A 14,395-nucleotide genomic window follows, 5' to 3' on the forward strand; every position below is an offset into this window, starting at 1 on the left:
TTGCTTCTGCCATTGCCATATATTCAGCTTCTGTAGTTGATAAAGCAACAGTTGGTTGTAGAATTGATCTCCAACATATAGGACCATTCGCTATGGTAAACACATATCCTGTGGTAGATCTTCTTTTGTCTAAGTCACTAGCAAAATCAGAATCTACATATCCAATCGAGAACTTCTCGATTCCTTTATCATTCCGCTCAAAACAAATTCCCGTGCTCCTTGTTCCATGCAAATATCGCAGTATCCATCGAGCAGCTTCCCAATGCATTTTTCCAGGATTATGCATAAATCTACTTACTAATCCAACTGCATGAGCAATATCAGGTCGAGTACATACCATGGCATACATCAACCCTCAAACCAAACTAGAATAAGGAATGTCCTTCATCTTAGTCCTTTCTTCATCAGACTTAGGGCATAACTGTGTGCTCATCTTGAAGTGAGAGGCCAGAGGTGTACTTACAGGTTTGGTTTCATCACGGATGCCAAACTTGTGTAGCAATCTTTCCACATACTGTTTCTGTGATAAACACACCAGCCCTTTCTTTCTATCCCGTGTGATTTCCATCCCCAAAATTTTCTTTGCTTCGCCAAGGTCTTTCATCTCAAACTCATTTTGCATCTGAGTTTTGAGTTTTGAGATTTCTGTTTGATCACTAGAGGCAATGAGCATATCATCTACATAAATCAGTAAATATACATATGTACCTTCCCTTGTTTTCTTGTGATATACACAGTGATCGTATTGGCTTCTAGTGTAGCCAAAATCCTTCATAACCTTGTCGAACCTCAAGTACCATTGCCTTGGTGATTGCTTCAAACCATATAGAGATTTGTTGAGCTTGCATACTAGATTCTCCTTTCCTTTCTCTTCGTATCCTTCTGGTTGACATATGTAAATTTCTTCAGACAAATTTCATGCAGAAATGTAGTTTTTACGTCCAATTGTACTAATTCGAGATCGAACTGTGCCACCAGTGCTAGGAGGATTCGAATGGATGAATGTTTCACCACGGGAGAGAAGATTTCATTGTAATCTATTCCCTCTTTCTGAGCGTAGCCTTTTGCTACTAATATGGCTTTAAACCTTACTGAACTTGCATTATTTATTCCATCTTTCTTTGCATACACCCATTTGCATCCAATGGCCTTTCTTCCCTTAGGTAGCTCCACCAGATCCCAAGTTTTGTTCTTCTTTAGTGACAACATCTCATCATCCATAGCTTCATGCCAATTTTTAGCTTCTTTACTCCTTGATGCTTCTGTGAAATCTGTAGGGATGTCTAATCAATGCGTAGGCTATACAGGAGACGCAATCTTTGAATTTAGCAGGAAGCCCAACCTCTCTTTTTCCTTTTCTCTTGGCGATACAATCTTCTTGATCTGGTACATCATTAATCATATTGTCCTCTTCTTGCTTTTCTTCTTGATCGACACTGATTTGACCCTCATTGTCGTGTTTGTCTTCATCTCTTGAATGTTCAGTTTGTTCTTTTGCTAGCTCCACCTCTTGCACAATCTTTCGATCTTCTCTTAGTTGCATATGGGTTTCATTAAACGTCACATTTCTGCTTATTACAACCTTCTTGAGTTCTGTACTCCACAATCTGAATCCCTTGACGCCACTGTTAAACCCTAGAAAAATAGCCTTTCTTGCTCTCGGGTCTAATTTATTTTCTTTCACATGGTAATACGCATCACACCCGAATACCCTTAGTCTGTCATAATCTTGAGCAATTTGTCCTGACCATACTTCCATTAGAGTCTTTCCGTTTAAGGCTGAAGAAGGAAGACGATTTAGAATGTGACATGCATAACTCAATGCTTCTGCCCAAAAACGTTTATGCAGTTTTGCTTGTGACAGGATACATCTGACCTTTTCTAACAGTGTTCGATTCAACCGTTCTGCAATTCCGTTCTGCTGAGGAGTTTCTCTAACACTGAAATGTCGTGTTATACCTTCCTTTTTGCAGGTCTTAAAGAAGGGATCAGACGTATACTCTCCCCCATTATCACTTCTTAAGACTTTCAATTTTTTCTCAGTCTTCCTTTCGACTGTGTTTTTCCATTCTAAGAAAATATCCAGCACCTCATGTTTGTGCTTCATCATACAAATCCATGCTCTTCGTGAATAATCATCAATGAAGGATACGAACCATCTCTTTCCTCCTAGGGATTCATTCTTCGCAGGCCCCCAGACATCTGAGTGTACATAATCCAGGATTCCCTCCGTTTGATGTATTGCCGTGCCAAAACTTACTTTGGTTTGTTTGCCAAGGATGCAATGTTCACAAAAATCGATCTTCCCACTTTTGGCTCCCTCTAGGACCCCTTGTTTAATCAATCCTTGCAAAGCCTTGTTTCCCACGTGCCCTAGCCTCATATGCCATAGACAAGATGTATCTGATTGATCACTTGCTGCTACCATAGCCATTGGAGATTCAATAGTGGTGCCTTCTAACAAATAAAGCAAACCCCTTCTTGGCGCTTTCATTATCACTAATGCTCCTCTTGCAACCTTCAATGTTTGTTTTTCTGAGTAGAATTTACAACCTTGATCTTCAAGAGTTCCAAGCGAGATTAAATTCTTCTTAAGATTTGGGACATATCTCACCCCTTGTAGCTCTCGGACTACACCATCATGGTGTCTGATTTTAACACTACCAATTCCTTTCGTTGCACATGGATTATCATCCCCCATATATACCATTCCAGTGAGGGTTTTGAACGAAGAAAACCAATGACGTTGAGAGGTCATATGATGCGTGCATCCAGTATCAAGCACCCAGTGATTCATATAATTTATTCCGTCTGATGCAGTTAGGGCACAGACGAAATCTTCATTGTCAGCCTCGACAATGTTTGCCTCTGAGTCTTCATATTTCTTCTCTTTGTTCTTGGCTTTGATTTTGGGACAATCCTTTTTCCAGTGCCCTTTCTCATGACAGAAGGCGCACTCATCTTTATCGAGAAACTTTCTGTTGCTTGAGGCACCTCTCGAACGAGACTTGCCTCTCTTCTTAGTTGCTGGTTTTCTTTCCTTTGATCTTCCTCTTACCATTAGTGCTTCAGAATTGTTTCTCTCTTGTCTGTCTAAATTGCGGACTTCATGATTCATCACTGCGCTTGAGATTTCATCAAACTTAAGAGTTTCTCTACCATAAATCCATGTCGTAACAAACGACTTGTAAGATTCAGGTAGGGAATTCATCAGAATCAACGCTTTATCTTCATCTTTGATCGTCTCTTCTAGGTTCAGAAGTTCAGCAATCATCTTGTTAAATTCTTCAAGATGGTCAATCATCTTAGTTCCTTCCTTGTACTGAAAACGATACAATTTACTCTTAAGATAAAGTCTGTTTTCTGCACTCTTCTTCAAGTACTTCGATTCCAACGTATCCCATAGCTCTCTAGCTGATGAGATATTCATTACACCATATTTTTGTGCTTTTCCAAGACATAGTCTAATCGTGGAACATGCATGTGCATTCAGCCGCTGCCATTCCTCCTTCCTCATTGTTATAGGCATGTCTTCAAGCACCACCCGTAAACCTTGTTGAATCAGTACATCCTTTACTTCGCACTGCCACATAGCGAAGTTATTTGTCCCAATGAATTTCTCGATCTCAAACCTAGCACTTTGCACCGAAGTCTTGGTTACCTTAGTACCCCTATCATCTCCACTTTCAGTTTTTGTCATCGTTTTGATTTGACCACGCAACCTATGGCTCTTGATACCACTTGTTGAAACTTACCCTTCGATCAAACCAAACCAATAACAGAAAACATGAACAACGGAAGCACACTTTATTGATTGAATAAAGGAATACAAGAAAACTCACACATACAAATAGTTTTCTTGTCACATAAGTCTCTCACACACTATATCCACACTTACTATACCCTAACGTTAAGGACCCTTTTATACTAAATCAAAACCTAATCCTAAACCTATCTGAAACTTGCGTCCAAGTTTCCCATACCTATTACAATTAGAACTCCCACACCAGTTAGGAACCCTTCTCGGATTCTATACCAACTTCTAACAGTAGTGGTCTAGTCCTGTGCTTGTTAACAGTCCGGGACTAAGTTTAATGAGATTAGAAGGGACTCGTGGAGATTAACTCCCTCGCTAACAGACCCATCGAGAACGAAGGGATTAGCGGGGACTAACTCCCTTGCATCTTCCTCTGCTCCTATGTCTTCACAAACGTCGAGAGCCACCATCATTCCCCCTCGCCAATTCCCCCTTCCCCTCCTCCTCTCTCCTCGCTCTCTTCTCTTTCTGCTCCGCCAAGATCCGAGCTCGGCTTGAACTCGACCGCAACGGCGACAGTTGCTCCATCCTGCTGGTACTGTAGTTCTGCTGCTGCAGCGGCGACTCAGTAGCAGTCGGCTTCTCCTGCGCAAAAGATATTCTAAGCACGCTCGGGAACTGCCGGTCAAAGAGCCTCCTGAGCCACGATTTGAAGTTGGGTTGCGCCAAGTCGACCCGGCTTGGCTCAATCAAATTCTCGGAATCGATATTAATCAGTTGGATCCCATCGGAAATGGCATGGGTTTTACAAACTACAAATTACTTCAGAAAAACTGGAGGTGAAATTTGAATCAGTTTGGTATGTGCAGAGGCTGTGGGTGATGTTTTTTGCAGAAAGGGAGAAGGCAAGGGTAATACAGCAAAGTTTTCTAGGATACTAGCAAATTACAAAGTCTAGTTCCATTGCAAAATGGAAAAAATAAAATATTGGGACTAAAATATTTTAGTCCGAGATTTAGTCCACCACTGCATCAAACACTTCACTATTTTTATCCTGCTTAGTCTAAGCCAATCCAATCCAACTTAGTCCCTGCAGCTAGTCCAGTCCGAGACAGTCCAATGCAACAAACGCACCATAAACGTTTTCACTGGCAATTGTATCAAATTTTTTTTTTTATAAAACCTTCACACATGTTAAATTGCATGAGTGATTAATTTTGAGGGACGATATTAATTTTAAAAATAGTGAGATGCTGGATGGTGTTTGAAAGTTGGAGAATAATATAAAAAATTGGTTATTTGAGCACCGACTTTTCCACCATGAAACTATGGCGAAGTTTCTATAGAGCTGACAAGGCATGGTACGGCGCATGTACAAAGGGAACACATTTCATGTAAGTCTGCTTATATAGACACGGAATGCTGGCGATAGTTTGAAAGAATAAATCATTTTTGTCGGATTTTCGAAGAAGTAGTAGCTTATGACCAGAAGGTGTTTGAATTTGCCACAACATGACCAAACGGAATGCATTCATTCATATTTATGAGCCATACATAATTGAATTTCAACGAACTTTATGCAAACCTTGTCCTTCAGTTTTATATTTTGGAGAAGCTTCTGTCAAATTATGACTATTCACTTACCCTTAACCTATTATACATTTATGGTCTCAGGACTATAAGTCTTATGAGAATTCTGCTTTAAGGCTGTCACATAATGCAATCTAACGATTAAAGTTGTCTATATTTTAGGTCTTTAGGATTATCTCTGTTAGAAAAACCTAAATCTAAAATTGTTTGGTCATCTCAAATGTGTCAAAACGTTGTTTGTTCGATAAAGCTGAAATAGAAATGCCGATAATTAAACATCTAAGTGCTTGTTGATTGTTGATTACTTTTAGCATAGATAATTGTTGAAAGAGAATCTAAAAGCCAAACCATTATGATCGTTGAATGACATCACGGAATATGATGTATCAATTAGGGCTTTGAATTTTATGGTTTTATTTTCTCCAACATATGTAGTATTATATATCATTCTCATGTTTAACATTATGCACACTATGCAAGGCTCTTTGCAATTCTTGGAAGTCAGGGAGGCTGTGTCCTTGGAAGAATGGAGGCTGCTGGTAGATAACAGCGGCTGCTCGAATTAAAATGCTTGCAGTTAGTCCCCAAATTAGAAACGGCCCCTGCTCTGATTCAAAATCGAAAAGATGGAGAATATACTTCCAACCCATCCATTCTCTCTCCTCAAATCTGTGATTATCATTCTACATTACACAAAAATAAATCACTGTTAATTAAGTTTTTGACAAAATAATGTAAATTGACATGCATGCTCTGCCTGTGACCTGTGCAGGGCAATATACCTTGAGAAACATCTCCAATGGAACATCAAAAATGGCGTCAACTTCGTCGGCGCTGAGTACAGGCTTGAAATCTTCAATTCTAGCTACTAGCCCTATCACCGGGACAACGGAGACCAAATGCTGCACAAGGCAAAAAAAAAAAAAAAAAAAAAAACATTCAAAAGCACGATTCATATAGTACCGGTATATCAAAAGAAAAAAAGAGAGAGTTTATTTATGTATGTGGTACCTGGGACATAAAGCACTCTAGCTTTGCAACAACTTGAACTAGACTTGGATTCAGTCCAATCTCTTCCATGGCTTCCCTTTGTGCTGTTGCAGATTCATCTGCATCTTCCTGCTCCATTTTTCCTCCCGGCAATGCTACATCTCCTGTGTAATCTCTAGAACAGATTTAGAAAACCCTAGTGTCCGTGGCCAAGTCTATAACATTAATTTAAGACTATTAACAAATAAGAAATGATCTTTACACTTTCTTTTTTCTTTTTTTTTTTCCCTTTGCATACCTCCTGTTTATTTATCCTTGGAGAATCAAAAGGCTAGAAACAGATAGGGGCATGCGACAAGCGTGCTTAAATCACTTCCCTCACAACAAATTTAGCATATTATACCTGGGTGTGATGCCAAATTCATGGATCTCCGAGTAAGAATAACTCTTAGCTCACCCTCAGGACCCTCAAAGATGCATACCAGTACAGCCGCTCTTCTCTCTCTCAATCTCAACTTGACACAAGAACACTTTTCATTTGTGGCTGCTAAAGAGTTGAAGCTTATACCGGAGTTTAAGCATGTATCGCTTTCATTATAATCCTCGGATTTATCCGGTGCGGAGGGAGGTTTGTAGAACTCAAGCTGCTTGGCAAGGCTATGTAGAGTTTGGCTTCTTCCCCAACCCTCTATGCTAGCCATTTATAATTTTTGGCCAACTATATGCATGCTCTTTTCAATATATAGGCAAAACAGCTTTAAAGTAAATCATTCCTTGAATTTTTGCATGCCTCCATTATCAAAGAAGCTACAAATATCTATAGGAGCATAGGGAACGGAATTTGGGAGAGCATCTGAACACCCATCACCAAAATGAAATTTTAAGCCAACAAATTGACTTGCGAATATGGTGAAAGTACGAGAGGACCACGTACGCTTGCAATTTGCTACATGGATTCCACAACGTGTACCGGCCATAATTTGCAGAACTCATTCCAAATTCGATTGATATTCCATCAAGATCATGTCTTTGGAATAACAGTGATGTTGGAATATAAATGTACCTCAAGGGATAAGAATTTTTTGGTTCGGGGCCATTGTGAACCTCATTTATTAACTAATAAAAAAACTGTTGTGTTATCTGTTACATCAGTTAATATTAAAAGTTACATGAAATCTATTACCGATCAACAATACTCGGTACTTAGTCAATATTTAATCGATATTTGATTAACCTCAATGAAGTTAGTCTAAGTGTAAATTGGTATTACATTGCAGACAATCAATCTTCATACACGTACAGACATACGAAGAAACATTGCTGCCACTTCTGCTTACTGAATCTCAGTTCAATCTGGGTAGCCACTTTGCTGATGTTCTCGAACTCGTTCTTATGGGTCTGGGCTGGTTTTTGGGCTTTTTATTTTTATTTTTTTCTCTTTCCCAGTAATATTTTAGTTAATGAGTGCATCAACAGAGAAGTTGGACACATCAGCAGAGATAGTATTCAATCGGGCTATATCCGTCATAGGTTCTCTTCTGGACTGAGCCCGTTAACATATCATAGTGTATATATTTATTTTGAGGTTACTTAGCTAAAAACCAATTAAAACTCTTTTTTCTTTCTTTTTTTTTTTTGAACAAATGATATTATCTAATCTAAGGGAGGGGGAATGGATTTAGCCTCACAATGGACTGACAATAATGTGGTTTATTTTTGCTTTTGGCGAGAATCAAACCTAAGATCCCTTACTTACAAGTGAAGAGGAATACCAGTAGATCATAGTGTCAATTAAAACTTTATTAGCCATATGTCAATAGCCTATTTTTGTTTTGAACCTTATGAAGAATATATTTTTATTTATTAAGCATATATCAATAATGAATGCCATATGAACTTTAGCCTATTATAAATAGTTAGAACATGAGTGCCTTCTCTCTTTTTCTCTCTGAAATTAGAAAAATCTATTACTGGCATGAGGGTATGTTACAACTGCTGTATTGAGCTGTTTTGGTATTTCATTTGGATGCTGCGGATCTTCCCACGATAGAGTTACTGACAGATTGGTCCTCTTGGTGGTATCTGTCTCATCTCCAGATTTTTTATATTTTTTATTTTTTGCAACATGGTACCATGTGCTAGGACTAGGCGTAGGAGCTGTAAATGGAGAAGGAATTCAGGTTGTTCCAAAAAAAAAAAACAATTGTTGCTTGGATTGCTGATATGGAAACAATTTGTTCGAAGCAGGGGGAATAATGATCTTGATATAAGAGTTGATAGATTGTTGGATTGCCGTCTGTCACCAGGGTTTGACTTCAGACTTGCATCTATACAAAGGCACAAATTACAGACGAAGTTCCAAAAGGGCTTCACCGTCTCATACTCTTAAGCTGTATACTTCAGAAGGCTAGTAGAAGAGTATTAATAAGGGTTGTAACAGAAAGCAAACAAATGTGGATTAAAATGCATCATATACCTCCTTAGTTGAGTCATCTGGGTTCCAACAATGGTATGCCTTGCAGCTGCAATAAGCCCTTACTACTATTCATTGATGAATTGGGGCAATTTTTGTAGAGTTTGGGTTTCATTTTTTTGTTCCAACCATATATACTTGATATCCAAGCATATGGTCGAGTGGAAGTATTAAATGATGTGTCACTATGCGATGTGTTTGATTTAGTGACATGTGACATCATCTTGTGCATTGAATTAGTACAGTTATATGTGTATAAGTAGTTTGTTTGTATAAGTAGCTTATAAGCTATGTGTTGTAACGAACAATCATTCAATCAATAGCGAAAAAGCACATTCATCTTCTTTATTTTCCTCTTCAGTTCTCTCTCTCTCGTTCATCTTTCTCAATTCTCATCGTTCTTTGATTTTCTTTTCAATGTGGTTAATTAGAGATGCTTCCTACGAAAGTATTTACAAACCACCCCTAAGTGATGTTAAGTCCATTAACGTACATTAGGCTGGTTTAGAGGGGACATGACATAGTATAGACAGTAGACGTACTTATTGGCATATAGTTGCGAGCTTGATGTGTGATTAGATTGTAGCCAAACATTGTGTCAAAACCTGCTTATCTGCACGGCAATCTGATGGTAGTATAGTACATTTCATGCATTCTCTTTCTGTCGGCAGATTCGTCAGCTCGATTCCTCATTTTTCACATCCAGACATGGTAATATTACCTCAACCACCAAGTACTGGACCAACTAATCAATGAACAAATGAAACGCAACATGAACCAGTCTCTTAAATTCCTAGAGCCAAAGGAAATTAATTTACCCCTTAAGTTTTATTCAGCATGGCAAGTGCTCCATTATTATCACCTTCATTGGCTCCCAACAATTCTGAAAACGATGAACCTCTCCCCTCCATCGGTGACTCAAGGTTTGGTCTCCACGGGGAGATTATGATGCTGGTTCTGATCCTGCTATTTGCCACCTTGGTCATTGCTCTCTTACTCTTCCTCTACACAAGGGGTACTTTTCCTGGTCGTTAACATCATGCCGATCATGGATCCAATTTGATAGATGCTTATAGCTTGCCATAGCAATGGGTGTGGCAGAAATGTTTGTTTCCATCTTCTGATATGGCAGGGAACAAGTTCAGAATAATTTAAAGATGAAATTTTAGCAAGTTATTGGTTCGGTTAGTTGAATATCAAATTACGAACAAACAAGACTACAAAATAATAAGAAAATTATTAAACAAACAAAAATGTCGAAACGGTTACAAAATCTCAAGAGGTTACATCGTGACTAACTTATTCCACAGAGCTACGAAACATTATATTTATAGCGAACAAACCTAACCTAAATATTAACAGTCTAGGCCCAAACTAAACTTATAAGAAAACCCAAACAATATAATACCTAAAATACTAATATATTCCAATCAAACTCATGTCAGTATACAACATGGGTTTGCAAACAAGCTTGACTGAACTTGACTTGATTTGACTTGACTTGACTGGCAAACTAGTTCTTGCTGGCAAACTGATTATGGCTGGCAAACTGATTCTGATTCAAACTGGCTAGTGTTGAGAGTATGAAAAGAACTCATATCTAAACAAACGAAATTTCCATATCTCAATTGTAGCTACGAACGAATAAAAATAAAGTACTATTACTCGAGTGATCACAGATCTAAGCATTCAAATGACGATTACAAAACAATTCCAAACAGACCAACAACTCTTGTGGATCTCAAAGACATCAAACCAAAAATGGCGGCAAACAGCCCCATATTTTCTCTTTGCCCGTGTGGGCCAAAAAGCCTCCCAACTTTTTATTTCCTTTTTCTCTTTTTTTTCTTTTTTTTTTCTTCCTTGTTTTTTCCTTTTTCTTTTGTTCTCTCTTTCCTTTTTCCTTTCTTCCTCACAAAAAAAAAAAAAAATAATAATCAACACAGCAAAAGCAACACTGGTAAGCGGGTCGCGGTGCCATTTCAGCAGCTGGTACGGTGCAGGTTGTCAAGTGAAGCGGCGCAGACGATTCCTCAGAACCTGGAAGCAGATTCCGATAGTGGTAGTTGGTGGTGCGGAACAGCAACGGCGGATTTATCAGATCTGATTTGCAGGTGTTCAAGTGGATTCAAACTCGATCCAAGTGGTTCTCGGGTCGGAGCTTCGTCAAAACGTGCAATAATTGAACGCCACGTGATCCACGGATATTAAAAATAAAAAAAAATTAAACATTAAACATTAAAAAATTACAAAAAACAGAAGAAAAAAATAAGAAAATTCTTCTTCCTCAAACCCCCGACCCCCCCTTCTCCATCCCTTCCCTCCATCCCCTCCACCCCCTTCGTCTTCTCCATCCCCTCCACCCGATCCACTCCTCTTCACCTTCTCCCTCTCTCTGCGACTCCAGGGCGTCCAATCCGCCTTCGTCGGCGCGAGCACAGCCGCCACGTGGCCAGGAAGAGGAAGAGGTTCCTGAAGCTCGTAGGAGCTCTAATTTCTATGGTCAAAATGGTCTCTGATTCGGCCGAGACGATTGGTGTTGTCTCTGGGGATTTGAAGGAATTTCTGCGTTCTGATTCGGACGAAATGCCCCAAAGTTTAAAGCAAATTTCAAAAATTGCCAGGCCGGAGGAGTTCTCTGTGTCACTGAGTAGGATTACAGAGGGTATGACAGTTGGGATGATTCGAGGGTGTAAATTGGAGGTGAAGAATGAGAGTGAAACGGGGAAGGGTTTGGAGAATTCGAGCTTTTCGGATAGGGTTTTCGAGAAGGTTTTCTCTACGGCTGTAACTGGGTTCGTTTCAGTTGTGGTTGGAAGCTTTGCTAAGAATTTGGTTATGGGATTTTACTCTGATGAGCAATCGGGTGAGAATTCGAGTGTGGATCGGCGCCAACGAAGGGAGGGGTGTCAGGGGTTTGAGGAAGAAGACTATTTTTTTTTTTTTTTTTTTTGTAATTTTGTAAGTTTTTAATGTTTATTTATTTATTTTTTTAATACGTCACGTTCAGTTATTGTTCACATGAGCACCACGTTATAAATTAACGGGAGACTTAACAGCCAGACTAACAGATGTATGAGATTGTTCCAAAATTAACACTTTAGATATGATTTTGGGACCAAAAAACCTTTATGTACTAAATGTTGAAAATTACGAAACTTGACGGTAGTAAACGGAGATTTACCCTTATATTTATAACAAACAAACGTAACTCTAATACTAACAGGTTAGGTCCAAACTAAACTTATAAGAAAACCCAAATGATATAATACCTAAAATATTAATATATTCCAACACTTTTATGCCCATCTTGATTTGATTGTAAAATTATATTCTTATCCTTAAGTGTTGCCACTATATATTTTTACCAATATACTGCTATTTAAGTTTAAGTTAGTTATTGATTAATATTTCTGTTGGTCCAAATATTATTGGTTGCAACAAACTTGCAACTTAATTGGTTAAAAATATTTATTCTGCATGCGGAGTTTTAAGTTTGAATCATTTCTCTAATATTGCATAAACAAATAATGGTTTGGGCCTAGATCGACCACAGCTTGCTAGATATTGATCATCATGACTGCTTGATGTTGATCGTCTTAACTGCTTGAATTGATATAGATGTCGATCAATGGTATTTTTTTTCGTTTTTTTTTTTTAAAAGAAAAAGGACCATCTGGTAACTTATTACGGCAATCCACACTTCTTGATACTAATATAATGTCGACCAATGAAGCATGTCAAGCTGGGTCATTTGATATTCATGAACCAGATTGAAGGGGGTGTTGAATTTTTTGGTTTAATTTATAGTTTTATTCTCTACAACATGAGTTGTAGGGGGTGTTGAAAAAAAAAATAATGAAATTCTATTTACTTAGAGATTTTGTTTTAGGTTATATTTTTTAAGATCTAAGTTCCCTTATCCTCAAGGAATTAAGTTTTACTAATTCAAATGGCCTTGTATCTTGTTCTATAAACTTTATTGAGAAGAATATGTAAAGCTCTGAAGTAGTATTCCAAAAGATTGTGAGATTATTAAAGAATTTTGATATTTGACCTTAAACCTTTATTTTTAACTTAACATTGTTTCGTAATATGTTTCTTACGTCTATCTTGATACATACTGATAAAAACATGAATTTAAGATGTTTATTAACAAGTCAATTTCCATTTAACATGATTTACACTTGGGCCTAAAGTATTAAGATAAGTAATGGACTGGACAATTAGTGTTGTTTTATTATTTAATTAGCAAAAGCCCAAAGCACGGTTGGTTTAACAGTAATCGTCAGCCAAAATCCGACATAATTTTTTCGGTCGTGGAAAAAACACTATATTAGGAAATGTGTAGCGTATTTGGTAATATTATTATTTCTTTTTGGAAGAAAAAATGTTCTTTGACCAAAGTAATCTTACCATTCAATTGATAACTACGCGTTATGAATTCAAATAATAGAGCGTATAGTACATTTTTGCGGGTAGACCTGTCACTGCAAAAGTATAGTTTTGGAAAATAAAAAATGCACTTTTCATATATTCATAGATACATATCTTTGTTTAGATACGTATCTAAGCAAAGTCCATTGTGTTAGGTATAACACAATTCCTTGCAAGTTTATTGTATAAAAGCAGTCTAGGCAGACCTTGAAGAGCTATTCTCCAAGAGATCAATGTACATATACATTCCTTCTCATTTTATTTTGATTTTAGCTTATAAATTAGAATTGTATACTTGTAAATTTCTTTCACGTTGTCTGTGCAGCTAAACAGAAATCTTCTCATATATTAACTACGCATACATGGGCTTCTCCCAACAAGCAGCTAAGACTTCTGCAGGGCATCATTCCGTCAGCGATTCACCTTCTTCACTTGATGATAAGTCTTCTCACATGGAAATGACTCCAGCTGCTACTCAACAAATTCAGGGAAATGATATCTGTACATCTTTCTTCTTTCTTTAACTTCTTTGTTTATATGTCTTTTAATTTCAGTTTGGTTCATTTAGTTCAAATATAAAAAGTGAATATGAATATGTACAGAATAAAAAAATTGTGCATTGAATTCACTTCCTCAAATTTAAACGTCAAATATGTTTTTATTGACTTGGTCGAAAAGACATCGTAACACCACCTGTTTTTTCAAGTCTTCTGTTTCGCGTTTTAAAAAAGGTTAGGTCAAAATGAAGACTTTTGTCACTGTCGATGGAGTCCACGACCACCAGTACCCAATTGAAATCAACCACTGATTAATTAATCTATTTATTTCGTAACATATTCACTAATTCAAGTATCCCTTGCGTGGACTGGAACGGTTTAGACTTTGAGAACGAATATGGCTGCGGAATAAGTGACTAATAAACTATGCTATGCTAAATTTTTACAGTGTTGATTGGTGGTGTATAATTAAGAATCCAAAATTTCATATCAGCTACAAATTAAAGATTAGAGAGATTAGTCGACGTATTTAAAGTATAATATACAATATATCTGTCAACTTCAGTCTCATTTTCTCTTAATTACTTTTGTCTATGCATTAATCCTAACATTGATCACTTGATGGTGTGTTTGTGTGTGTGTGTGTGTGTG

General features: G+C 37.6%; 1 protein-coding gene across 1 annotated transcript; it reads right to left on the minus strand.

Moving 5' to 3' along the window:
• Positions 1–5,665: 5,665 nt before the first annotated feature.
• LOC137723815 (nudix hydrolase 15, mitochondrial-like) lies at positions 5,666–7,258 on the minus strand. The gene is made up of 4 exons (XM_068463004.1): positions 6,741–7,258; positions 6,359–6,501; positions 6,130–6,249; positions 5,666–6,030 (listed from the first exon to the last, which is right to left on the minus strand). Exons 1-4 carry the CDS (start codon positions 7,036–7,038, stop codon positions 5,785–5,787), a joined length of 807 nt encoding a protein of 268 aa, XP_068319105.1. The 5' UTR covers positions 7,039–7,258; the 3' UTR covers positions 5,666–5,784.
• Between the last annotated feature and the right edge of the window lie 7,137 nt (positions 7,259–14,395).

Source organism: Pyrus communis, chromosome 17 (assembly GCF_963583255.1).
Source record: "Pyrus communis chromosome 17, drPyrComm1.1, whole genome shotgun sequence".
NCBI classification, from domain to species: domain Eukaryota; kingdom Viridiplantae; phylum Streptophyta; class Magnoliopsida; order Rosales; family Rosaceae; genus Pyrus; species Pyrus communis.